This window comes from Megalops cyprinoides, chromosome 17 (assembly GCF_013368585.1).
Source record: "Megalops cyprinoides isolate fMegCyp1 chromosome 17, fMegCyp1.pri, whole genome shotgun sequence".
In the NCBI taxonomy this organism is placed as follows: Eukaryota; Metazoa; Chordata; class Actinopteri; order Elopiformes; family Megalopidae; genus Megalops; species Megalops cyprinoides.
This window is the reverse complement of record NC_050599.1, coordinates 7,172,656-7,185,251: the sequence shown is the minus strand read 5'-3', so window position 1 is coordinate 7,185,251 and position 12,596 is coordinate 7,172,656. Positions and strand designations below refer to the sequence as shown.

General features: G+C 41.7%; 1 protein-coding gene across 1 annotated transcript; it reads right to left on the bottom strand.

The window, feature by feature from the left end:
• Positions 1-8,667: 8,667 nt before the first annotated feature.
• Positions 8,668-10,288, bottom strand: fam167ab (family with sequence similarity 167 member Ab). Its single transcript, XM_036550665.1, has 2 exons — positions 9,929-10,288; positions 8,668-8,931 (listed from the first exon to the last, which is right to left on the bottom strand). Exons 1-2 carry the CDS (start codon positions 10,286-10,288, stop codon positions 8,668-8,670), a joined length of 624 nt encoding a protein of 207 aa, XP_036406558.1.
• Between the last annotated feature and the right edge of the window lie 2,308 nt (positions 10,289-12,596).

Here is a 12,596-nt window from a genome sequence, read left to right as displayed (position 1 = left end):
AGAGTGACAGCCTTGCATGGCCTGTAGATGGCGATACCGTTCTGTATTTCATGCCACAAATAAAGACTCCGGTAGTCTTGTGATGTGGGTTCCCGTTTAAGTGTTCAATAAAACGAAGTCGAATGTTTCCATTCCAATGATTGTCTTAAAGTGAATGTAATTTATTAAACTGCAAATAAAAACATAGCAAGAAGCGATCTATCTTTTACAGAATTATTTAACGGAGGTTTTCTTGCATTTGCTAAGGATAATTGTTAGGAATGCCTGTTAGTTGGCTAGATTGAAAATTCCTTTTTAGGTGAACAAATTCTCTTGTATGTTTAGGTGCTATGAATTTTTGCATAGTTGGTAGTACGGTAAATATGCATATAGTACATAGATATATACATATAGATATATGTTTTCCTCCATGGATACTTGGACATATTTCATGTTGAACCCTTGTCATTTCACATAAACACATAACACATAAACCAAATTGAGTTTTTTTTTTTTTGTCATCGCTGCTTCAACCATTACTTTTCAACCTTGTGTTGACGCTCTTTCACCTGCAGAAGAGGAGCATCCAGGGTTGAGACACTTGTGTAACTGAATCATGTCTGCTGTCCAGCGCTAAGGCCCTTTTAATGAGGAGGACTTAACGCGCTTCCTGTAAAATCTGCTCAATCCAATTTTACTGAGAACATTATCACATCGCTGCCTCGCCGGGGATGAGCAGGCTCAGTGAAGTGGTTTGGAAAGAACACCAGCGTGAGACCAGTCCTATCAAGAGAGGGGAAGTGGAAAGGTGTTCTGAGAGAGTGGCCAATAAGGGCAAAGTTCATCTGGCCTCATCTCACCCCTCTTATGCTGATGTGACTTTCAGCTCTTTGACAGCGCTGTCCTGGACCACAGCGCTTTGACTGTCAGCTTTGGATATCAGCAAGTCAAGGGCTATAATGAGAGGCTTAACTCACACGCGAGTATGTCATCCAGTAATAGATGTGTAGGAATCCATGTGATCGCTCCTGGGACTTTTGCCATCATTAATGTTTCATTTGAAATATCGCAATGTAATTGTATGTGTTTTAGTCTTGCTATGACTTCATCCTCCTTTTGAATTTGACAAAGGGGTTTGTGCAGTTTTGGCTGAAAGTTATAGCTTTTTTTTGTGTGCATAAAAGGCACATGTAGAAGGATGGTTTTTCAAAGCCAAAAAACCCTGGAATGGTATGTTTATGTTAAAAAGTTAATAGCTATATCATTCAGTTTAATTTAATTTAGTCTCAATGTGAGATAGTTGACCAATTTGACCTAAATTTTTGTTTATAATTCCTCACCTAAATGTATGCAGCCATGTCATAATAACTCCAACTCTGAGTGCAGAGGCCTTCCGGAATTCTTAATGGAATGTTATGCACATAATGGCGGTAAAAATTTCCATACATTATTGATCATCCTCTTAGCCTTTGTTCAGGAAATAGAATAAAACATAAATAAAACTCAAATGGGTACGTTCAATATACAGTATATGTCCAACAAGGAGCATGGATCCACAGTGGCTATAATTAATCCCCGGGCAGTAACACTGCAAAATATTGCTCAGTAAATGGCTAGCTGGCCAGCTTTATATACAGCACAAACCATCAAAACTCCTTACATCTGAATTTAATATGTAGATAGCTAGCCAGGCTAAGTATTTGTTAGCTGGACTTCTCACAGATACTCTTATGCAGAGCTGTATTCACTTTCTTTGATCATTGGAAAGGAACAACAGAAACCTCAAGGAGGTTTCTAGAAGATGAGAGTGTGGTGTACAGCAGTTGCTTTCTTTTGGCACCACATTATCTCATGTGTTCTGGTGTGTGAAAAGCTCCTATTTAATCCACATATTGGTCTTAGTTTTTCCCTTGAAAATGCACATTGGCTCAGTGTGTAGGTCCCATTCAGTTTAGCAAGTGCCGTCAAAGTCCCCTAATGCCTCCGCAGAGTCACACTTAAGTGGGCGCCTTCCCAACACCTTATTTGGTCCCCTACATTTGGATAATTTCTTCCCATTTTTTAATTTGTGGATTTACTGCTTATCCTCTCTGCAGGGTCCTACCAGTGTGCCCCCTCTAACACCCTGTGTGGTGGAAATCCACAAATTCTCCCCTAATTAAATTAATTCCCACAGCGGTGCATTCTGGGAACCCTGCCATGTGGGACCATGTGACACAGACCCGTATATTGTGGCTTCAGCGATTCCTTATGCACCTTAAGCCTGAACTACAGGAACAAAACACATAGAAATACATTGCATTGCATGACAGATATTATTCATACCTTCATTACTTCATTACAGGCACAGTCTGATCTGAATTGTTCTCCTCTGCAGTATGTGAGTATCATGAAACTTGCTGTTAATGATGTTAACCAGCTATTCCAGAAGCAGTAGTTTGTACCAGATTCTTAATGTAACAAACAGCAAAGAATTTGTAGGGAACTGGTTTAATAGTAGTATTCCATACAGTAGTTATTGCAGAATAGTTGAAAATGAATACACTCCCAGCCCAATTGAATGGCTTATTCCAGTACTGTTGCTGGGGATCCTGAAATGGCCAATGATGAGTGCATGAGAAGGAGAGAAATGAACAGACTTCTGTCCACTTCTGGGATTCAGATGGTGTGCATGTTGTGGTAGAAATGGGAGGCAAACTGTGCACTCATCATGCCTCATTCCCACTCACATGTATCCAGGTGTTTCCATTTACATACATGTGTAGTTGAGTTTGAATAGGTCCACTCCAAGTACAATTGGCTACCTAGAACACAGTGTAGCCAGGGAAAGGTTACATTATGTTTGGCACAAACAGGACTGTTTATGAAACTGACAAAGGAGGAAATAGCTAACAATGCTAAGGAAATTGTGCCATCTCCCACAAATAGAACTAAGATATTAAAATATTAAAGAAAAAATGCCCAGCCAAATGGAGACATTCCCCATTGCATGGAAAAGCAATACTTTTTCCTTTATTCGCATAGGGGGTCTACATGCTAGCTACATGCTCGCAAACTAAATGTGAATTTAACATGTAAACACTATGAAAGAGAACTACCAATTTTTTACAACTGTTCCAGGTCCAAATTTCATTCTTCTTGATCCCACCAACTATATCCATTTAAAAAGTTTGATACTGATCAAGGATCAGCACTTTGGTGGCAACTGTTGAGGTCAAGGTCTTGTTGTAAAAAGCAATCAACAGGGGATCAAAATTACTCTGAGATGTTTGATATGAGTACCGATGTCTCTCATGGTAAAGGCGCAGTTCCACAGGGATTCCTTTAACAGTTGCATTTTAAAGGTTGAATTTCAACCAGTCCTCTTTCACCTACAGAACAACGTCATACACTCAGCATTATGGGGAACAGCATGCCATCTGGCTCTGTGTGTTTCCATACTGTGTCTGTGTATGAGGTTTTGTGGGTAATTATCCTGTAGCTGTGTATGTGGTTTTGTATTTTTCCATATTGCAATCATTTCTGTGGTTCTCTGTGTTTCCATACAGTAGCTGTGAGAGAGGTACTGTGTGTTCCAACAATGTGGTTGTTTTTATATGCTTCGGTGAGTTTCTATACTGTACTGCTGTGTTGCTACGTCTTCAAGAATCACTGTGGCCATTTCACCCGTTCTGATCGGAACAGTGTTTTCAGCAGCAATTAACTCTAATAAAGCTTTAGCTGGAGCATAAAAATGCTGCCTCGGCAAAGGCATTCATGACCTGCTGCTCAGGACCCTGGGGGACAGAGATGCTTAGAAACTTTCATTAACATACCACACACAATCTATATTCATAAACATTGATTACTGTACCCCACACACACACACACGCACTGTACTTACATACGTCCACTTATCTACCACGCACAAACTTCTGTTAACCTACCACAGACATTCATAAACTTCCATTAACATGCCCCACACAATCTATATTCATAAACATTGATTAATGTACCACACATACACTTTATACATACATACATACTTTTGTTCACACATCACACATAAACTTCTGTTAACATACCACAGACATTCATAAACATCATATACAGAAATAAAACTCACACAAGTAACATACAGTATCACACACTATATTTACAATCTCCCATTTATATTGTGAATCATACATACACATATTCCACACAAGCTATTTGTACTCACTCGCAAACTCGCACTAATGTGCCACACGTTCTGAGTGCAGGCTGAACCTCATGGCCTGCGGGCCATGCCGTGTCATCAGCCAACAATGAACAGGAGCCCACAATGGTGGAACAAATTGGCTGAATTCAGCTGGGGTAGGGGTGGGTATGATGGGAAGAGTTTCCTTATTGCGCTGTTCACAGGCACACTGCGGCTTGTCAGATGCCTACAAGCCACTGGGATGACGTCTGTGGAGACGCGACCATCCTCCCAGTTTGGTGTTGGCTTTAGTGTGGTGCACTAGGAGACCTGTAGAGTGGAAAACAGTCACCGCAGGCGTATGTCTGTACTGGAGGATTGAATTTGCCGTCCCCAGTTCTCCTGTACGGGTGCAGAGATTGTCGCAGAATCAATTACAATTCTAGAACAGGAGTGCAAAGGGAGGGCAAAAGCATGAGGAAGAATATGGATTACATTTTGGAGCCTTTTCAGTCTCATTCATCTTTCATGTTAAGATCCTCTTGCAGGGAACAAAGAGGGAGGCTGTGAAAACCAGGGCTTTGTCATTGAAATTTCTGGTCTCCATTGTCCTCACTTTGCTGAACTTAATCTTGCCCTTGGCAAATCCGCCATTGTGTGCACAGACACGTAACCTTCTCCCGCTTGCTGCTCTTGGCGGGAGCACGCCCTGTCTCCTTTTTTTCCCCCCACAAGGATTTTTCTTTATTTTTTTTCCAGGTTAAGTAATATGCAGGAAAATATAATTGTGAGGAGAGGACGTGGAACCATTTCGCAGTGGGGGTAAAGTGAGAAAGCCCGATGGAGTCTGGATGGGAAGGCAATACTTTATGGATTCATTCATGTTTTTTAAGGAAGTGAAATGAGAGCTGATCCATTTGTTCCCATTGCATTCCCATGTCCAGTTACCACAAAGGCAAAAGGCTGACTGTCCAATATCCTATTATCTGGTTCTCTGCCTCAGAGTGGTTCACAGTTAATGGAAATCCTTCATAAAAGAAAAAAAAAATCAATGGACTGATGGATTACTGGTCATAAAAGGGTTACTAATAAGACCAGAGTGTGTAGTGGATTCAGTAGAGGAAGAAACGAGTGACAGAATGACACTCAGTGTAAAGAATTAGACTGCTAATTTCTTATGTAAGTTTACATCTTTTGCTGTCATAGGATTGCTTTTGTGGAGACAATTAATTAAAATTCTGGAACACTGACTCTGTAAATGAGGCCCTGGTTATGGTAAACATACTTCTACAAACCATTTAGTAACTGCCATTCAGACTCTATGTGTGCATACATGCGTGTGTCCAGTCATGCTTGGTTGACAGCACAATTTATGACAATGCACACAAAACTAGGCCTGTCTCATTTCATACAGGAAGACATAATGATGAACCCAATCAACTGTAATTGCCTGAGCTCCTACATGCCTCTCAGCCAATAGTATAACTACAGTGCATATGCAACATACATTGTTGCAGAACTTAACTTGGCTGTTATCTCTTTGAGATGGGAGCAATGGAAATCAGTAATTACCAGCTGTTCATTTTTGTTTCGCTCGAGTTACCTTTAGATATCGACCCAGCTGCATCCTTTGACTGACAGGGTATGTCATCTCACATGAATTTAGTTTGGATAAGTTACTTTATTGTTGTTTGAAAAGAACTTTAAACAATGTACCCCATTTTTCCATCTCATTATTTCGAAAAAAGTATTCATTACCAAGAACCACAGGAGCAGATAATGCCTTTAAGAAAGGCATTTTTACTAACAGGCATTAAAAACACAAAATTCTCACTCAAAAATATTTCTAAATGTGTATCTGTATGCCCATACAGATTCATTTCATTCACTTAATTTCCTGATGATCAATTAACCAAACTTCTGTATCATATCGTATATGGTAGAGTGGTTTGGTGACGTGCAAATGTGGATGTGAGGTGTGTAAGGGGGTTTGTGTTTTTCTTCACCTCTGTGGGTGGGAAAAGAGTGAAGGTTGTTTGAAAGATCTTGTGGCCAGCCATCAGGTCAGGCTGGGAAGTCGAGGAGAGGTGTTACTTGAGCCTACCTTTTAGAATGCAAATGACTCCTTCCTGGGGTGACTGGGAGACACTCTGTCTGCTTTCACAAGGACACTAGCCAAGATATGTACCCGGAATCTTTGAGGGGGTAGGAGAGGATGTGTTTAAAAAGCACTGTCTTTCGATTATTTGGGGGCTTTTTGTTCTATGTATTTGGGCGGAAGACCCACTAGCCTCTCTGCTGAGGCTATCAGTTTTGAAACATCAGAACGGATTTCACACTCAGACAACCCACATTTATTTCTATGCACTGAATTGTACAGAGTAAAAAATGCAATAACAGCAACAAAGTAAAAGGAAAGTGGCCATTTGGATGCTGAAGGCAGGAATTTCTCAATTACCTGACACTTCCATGTGCCCCAGCTGACATGTAATCAGAATGCAGCCGCCAATCACCATTGTTTAGAATCAGTTATAAAAAACCATAGTCTATAATTTCAATAAAACTGCACACACACGAAAAGTTTTCTGTCATTCTAAATTTCCCATCTTCCTGTAAAGTCAGTGCAGGCAAACACACAAGTTGTTAAACTGTTTTTTATTTGCTGAGATATGACATAAAATATGTAAACTAGCATGACATTTTAATCTGTTGTTTAATGTGCTGATATAAAAGGCACGTCACTGTAGGCAGCTGCATCTCAAATATTTCACTGACAACGATAGGCATACAAGGTTCTGTCAGTGTGGGCGTTTTTACATTGCTTGGTTAGATGGCAAAAGCTTATTATCCCATAATGTCATAGCTTTCTGGAATTAGACTTGATTTACAGTAAAAAATCTGCAATTCTGGCAAAGTTCTATGCTAATTCTACAATGCTACCCCGGTATCAGGAGTAAATTTCCCAAAGGATTCTAGACATCTAAGACTTCAGAGCAGTATGGAATTGCAACTGTGCTGACAGAACATATCTTTAATATTAATATCTATTTGATTAGCTGTATGGCATTTATCCAGGTTTGTTGGTTGTTAGGTGAAGCGTGATCTAAAATTTTCTCAGGACCTCCTAATTGTTTTACTAATACCAACTCAGACTGAGCATTTTGAGCTCTGAAAAAAAAGCTTTCACTTGACGAAATCTAAGATATGCAACGAAAATGCTAAGCAGTCCAACAGATCTGATAGTTGCCAGATTTTGACCAAGTTCTCACAATGAGAGGATGCAGACCCAATGGCCCCAATCTCAGATACATTTAAGCAAACACCATTTTTCTTTCTTCTTTACAAGCACACAGTATTAAGGCATTACTGGATTGTCACAGAAAAAAACACAGGAGTTTTGTCATGACGGTGAGGCTGTCAAGATGAAGGGCCTACAATACAGCTTCATGAAAGAGATACAGAGTGAGACGCAGGGAACTCACCTTTATTGGACGATTATTCTGAACTTGCTTTTGATGGCAATTCAAACCAGTCTCACCTCCGAGCACCTTGTTACTTTTTATTTGAATGCATCTAATGTAATATCTCTTACTATAAAGGGAACTCCACCAATGACTTAATCAACTTCAGACAAATTGGAGGAAAACAAATATGTTTTCATATTAAAAATGAGCTTTACTTGCTTTGTGATCACAACTAATTAAATGCAAGCTGCTTCCCCCAAGCTTCTCTCCGTGGGAAGGTCTTATATATAAAAACGATCTGACTTTGCAGACAAATGCACTTCTGAGATCCCTCAACCCTAACACTGGCTTGTAAAAAACTCAAATTAACCTTGAAAAAAAACTAATTATGCATACTCTTCTGTAGTTCTTAATTACTTTTGATTGATTTAATCAGAAGCTGGTCAAGATTTCACATCTTCTGACAGTTTTTTTTTGCAGAAATCAATAATGTAGCAAAAACTGTTCTGTTTTCAACTGCTCAATTCAACCTAGTTAAGAGCAGTTAGGGAGCAGTGTAGTATCGTGGTAAGGCTGAATAGGGCTCATAACTCAAGGGCTGTTGCCACCTCATTTCCCAGGTGGGTATACTATTATTTTTATCTTTGGGCAAAATACCTAGCCCAAATTGTCTCAATAAATATTCAGATGTTCAAATAGGAAATGTACAAATTGTCTTTCTGTGAGTAAGAACATCGGCTAAGCAAAACCACAACATAATGAGCTGCAAAACCATAATTTAGTTTGACCCCATAACCCTGACAGACAGCCCCTGAAATGGGCTGGATGGTTTGGCAAACAGTTTTTCCCCAGTGGCGCCTCTGATACCACTGTATTCACATATACACGTAAATATACACATCAATACTGGTGTTTCTTACATTTTTTAAGAAACCCAAGACACTAAAGAACACCATTCGCGTTTGGAAAAGCTTGTCGTTATTCCCAAGAAGATGGAGCAGAAGGCAGTTTGAACCTGACACAGGATCCTGTGTCAGCAGTCCCTTCCCTGCCAACAGTCTGCAGCTAGCAGAGGGAGAAACGGCGGGAGTTGATGTTCATCTTGGTGACCCCGATGAGCTTGAGCGGGGCGGACAGCCCGAATCCGGGCGTGACGGGGAAGTCGCACAGCAGGTCGGACAGTTCGTCCCGCTCCTCCAGCCCGTAGGTGGCGTCGTTGAGCATGGTGCGGTGGAGGTGGCAGGTCTGCTCGATCTTCAGCTTGATGATGTCGCTGCGCAGCCGCATCAGCTGCCGGGCCAGCTGCTGATCCTGCAGGCGCATCTCCGTCTGTGAGCGACAGGGAGGAACAAGCCAATCAGCACCAGGGGGTGGGGCTGAGAGGTGAGGCCTTACATAGCAGGTGGTGCTATGTGAACATGTCTTTCTGTTACCGTTTATAAGGTCTACTTTGAAATTTTTATAACCAAGGATGAAGGATCTGCTGAATTTTACCATATAATTGCCTTGCAACATGTTCAGCTAATTGGATTTCATCATCAGTTTTAAATTTTCTCAATAAACATCATCATTTAAAAAATGAAATTAAATCATTGCCATTTTAGCAGATGCTCTATCCAGAGCAACTTACATAGGTTATAATTTTTTACATGTTATCCATTTATAGAGCTGGATATAGACTAAGGCAATCCTGAGTTAAGTATCTTGCCCAAGGATACAGCAGCGGTGCCCCAGCAGGGAATCAAACCAGCAACCTTTCACATATGAGTCCTGCTCCTACCACTATGGTACCATGCTGCATTTACTCCAGGTGAAGTGTTTAGCTTAACATACCTACAGCACATCTTGAAAAGCGGCATTTCACAAAGCCGATTAAGAAACGCTTGACACATCCAACCAAAGATATACCAAAAAACACCTCTCTCTGTCCTGATGAAAGGCCTCCCTGCATGGGCCAGGGAGCACATGCCAAGCGCCTCATAACTTAGCAAAAGCGAAAGTGATTACATTTGCAGAAAAAGAGCAAGAGAGATCTGACCATCATTCACACTCTCCTGCCCAAATTACTTCCAGTCACTTTAACTTGAATATAATTACTGTGCCGTAATATGGCTATAGAGGCGAGGACATTCATGCCATTGTTTGTGTCTAATTAGCTTACTGGTGGAAGAGCATTGCTTGTCTTCAGTGGAGCAGATTAACACAGCATGCTCTATATACAATACACTGCTAAGTGCCTTTGCTAGGCTCACGCAGGCAAGGAACAAATTGTCAATTAAGTTATGAATGTTAAGAAAATCATTATGGGCTTTTAGGTTTTTCTTACCAACTCTTTCCTGAGCCAGACGAGGGCCTCGTCGATGTTCCCAAATCCTTTCAGACTTGCTGAAGGCAGGCTGTCTTCCTGGGCCAAGCTGATTCCCTCTGGTCCACCATCTCTGAGAGAATCCAGCGCCTCCTGCTGGTTATCCTCCACCTGCTGCTCCTGCGCTCTCAGCCGCCTCGATCCCTGGGCCTCCACCTGGGCCCTCCAGGCCAGGTAAGATGGCCGACGCGTCTCTAGCCTCAGTTTCTCTGTCAGAGCCTTAAGGCTCCCCAGGTGGTCGTCATGAGCAATCCCCATAACTTCCTGGTCTGGGCCGCTGGTGTCCTCCACTGTGATCAATGGTGGGGACATGGTGTCCATGGCCAATCAGAATCACAACAGCAATGAAAACAAAAAGCAGAACACTGCAAAAATCAGTCAGTCATTGACTCTGTATTTCATGGGTGAAGCTAGAATTATCGTTCTCTTCGTATTATTATTACTTGTTACAAAAGTTGGGTTTTGTGTCCTTGCAACGAATGTTAGTTACTCCAGCGTTTCTTGTGCCAAGGCCTGTCCCTCTCTGCTCCTCTCAGATTGATGAGATGGGCTCTTTTATTTCATGGCAGTGCAGGTCTCCTTGGGACAGAGAGAGGTCAGTGCTCTGGCGGGGGCAGAGACGGAGTGCACAGCCTGAGAAATGGAGCAAGGCGCAGGGAGGAAACATCCCCTTTGTGTTTCCTTTATGGCTTCTGCGGCTCAATTGTTTTATTTAGCCAAAAATACATACGGCCTGTGGGAAAAAGATCAGATCAGAAAATTAGAATCAGAGCCATAAATATACAATGCTTTATCAATGTTTATTGGACAAACATGTCACCTATTTCTCTATGCAGTGCTGTTAGCAGCATAATGAATTACCAGAATGGCAGGTGTGCCATCCACCAGGTTATGGGCTGGTGGGGCATACCCTAATCAATGCCCTAAACAACGCCAAATGGTGCTGTTTGGGGTTTCCCACACAAATACCCATATTGACCATGATGTTTGACAAGCATTTACAAACATGCAACTGATTGTATATCAGCAGAGTGGGTGCAAGGTGTGTGTGTGTGTGATATCAGTGTAAGAACGTGTAAGTATGATATCAGGAGACCTAATGTAATGTAAACAAAAAAATGTGCGTGTGTGTTTGTGTATGTGTGCCTGTCTTGTCACACATCCAGACTGTGTTGATCCTCACAAGGCATGAGCAAGCAGTTTCCATAGTGACAGACAGCAGCCCAAATTGTCTGCTCCTTTCTGCACTTTTCCTCCATTTTAATTTCCAAACCCTCTGCGTTCCAACTGGCTGCCTAAGAATGCACATGCCTCCCCACCAACCCACAGGCCGCCCGGCCCCTGCCTCTCCTGTGCCTCGCAGTCAGAATGGCTGGGCTCTCCACAAAAGGCACATCGACAAAAACAGCAGTCATCCTGCTGGAAAACAGGGACCTGTTTCCTTCACTTCCACCCAGCTGCTGAAAGAAAGCTGTCTGAAGTGAGCCTTGGGCACAAGACCCCAAAAACACCCACAACTACCAATTACCATAATACTAGACAACTACCATGTTCTGAGTCTTAGAATGGTAGGATTTTAAGCTCGAACAGAACCTGGCAGCACTGTTATTGAAAACTCTGGGGCTGTGTCATGCTATATTCAGTTAATGTTTTCATCCGAGTATCTGTCCAGTTAAAAGGTGAACACTGAATCTAGGACATAATAGCAGGGAGCTGAACTGTGTGCACACCTCCTCTCCCTCCTTAATTTTCTGCCTCATCAAACAGCTCTTTAACAGATCTATAAAACAGGCACCACTGTCAGCAGCATTAATCTCAAGCCACAGCTTCACCTAAACCGAAATGCTACCATATTTAGCAAGGAAATTTAACACTCACAATGACGGTGCATCCTCCAAGCAGGCGGAGAGGAAAAAAAAATCTGAGTAATAAGTAACTCAGGCCTAAAGTAATTGCTAACTGAAATCCATTTATAGAAACTATGATGAAATTTCGTTTTTTTCATTTTCTTGATGCATGTTCAATTCTTTTATATTTATGAGATTACAATACAGAACATGTAACACCTTTGCATAGCTGTATAAATCCTGTAAAGAAGAGAGAATTGCATAAAAGGCATTCATTGGTTGTTCCTCTCCACGCAAGGTCTTTTTGGAGAGGTTGAAAACATTCTTTATCAGGGAGGTCGCTATGGTGATAGAAGAGAGAAACTGCAGATGAGATCACAGATGCCGGAGTGATAACATGGCTCTGACCTGTAACAAACGCACAGCTTTGCAAAGCCGACAAACCTCTACTAATGAAGAGTAAATGTATTCATTGTAAGATTCAAACACCTCATGAGTCTTTCCCCGCATGATCTCACTACAGTCATGCGACTGCTCTGTATGACTCCTGGCTTCACAGTTCCACAAATAACCTGACAACGACAGTCACTGCAGTGCCTTCCACTGAATCTGAAGGACTACAGAGAGTCCTTGGACTTATTCAGAATACTACTCTTTGTCAGATTCCTGCAGTCTTTGGATCCGACCCCTATACATGCTGTCTTACCTCTATACTCTCTGTCTAACCCCTGTACTCTCTGCCTTCCTTCTCTACTTTCTGCTTAGCCCCTGTACACTATGTC

What these genes read in the sequence shown, in the direction of transcription:
- fam167ab (XM_036550665.1), bottom strand. Translation starts at nt 10,288, where the DNA reads ATGGACACCATGTCCCCACCATTGATCACAGTGGAGGACACCAGCGGC. An exon ending in TCTGGCTCAGGAAAGAGTTG is followed by an intron (nt 8,932 to 9,928) that starts GTAAGAAAAACC and finishes TGTCGCTCACAG; the next exon opens with ACGGAGATGCGCCTGCAGGA.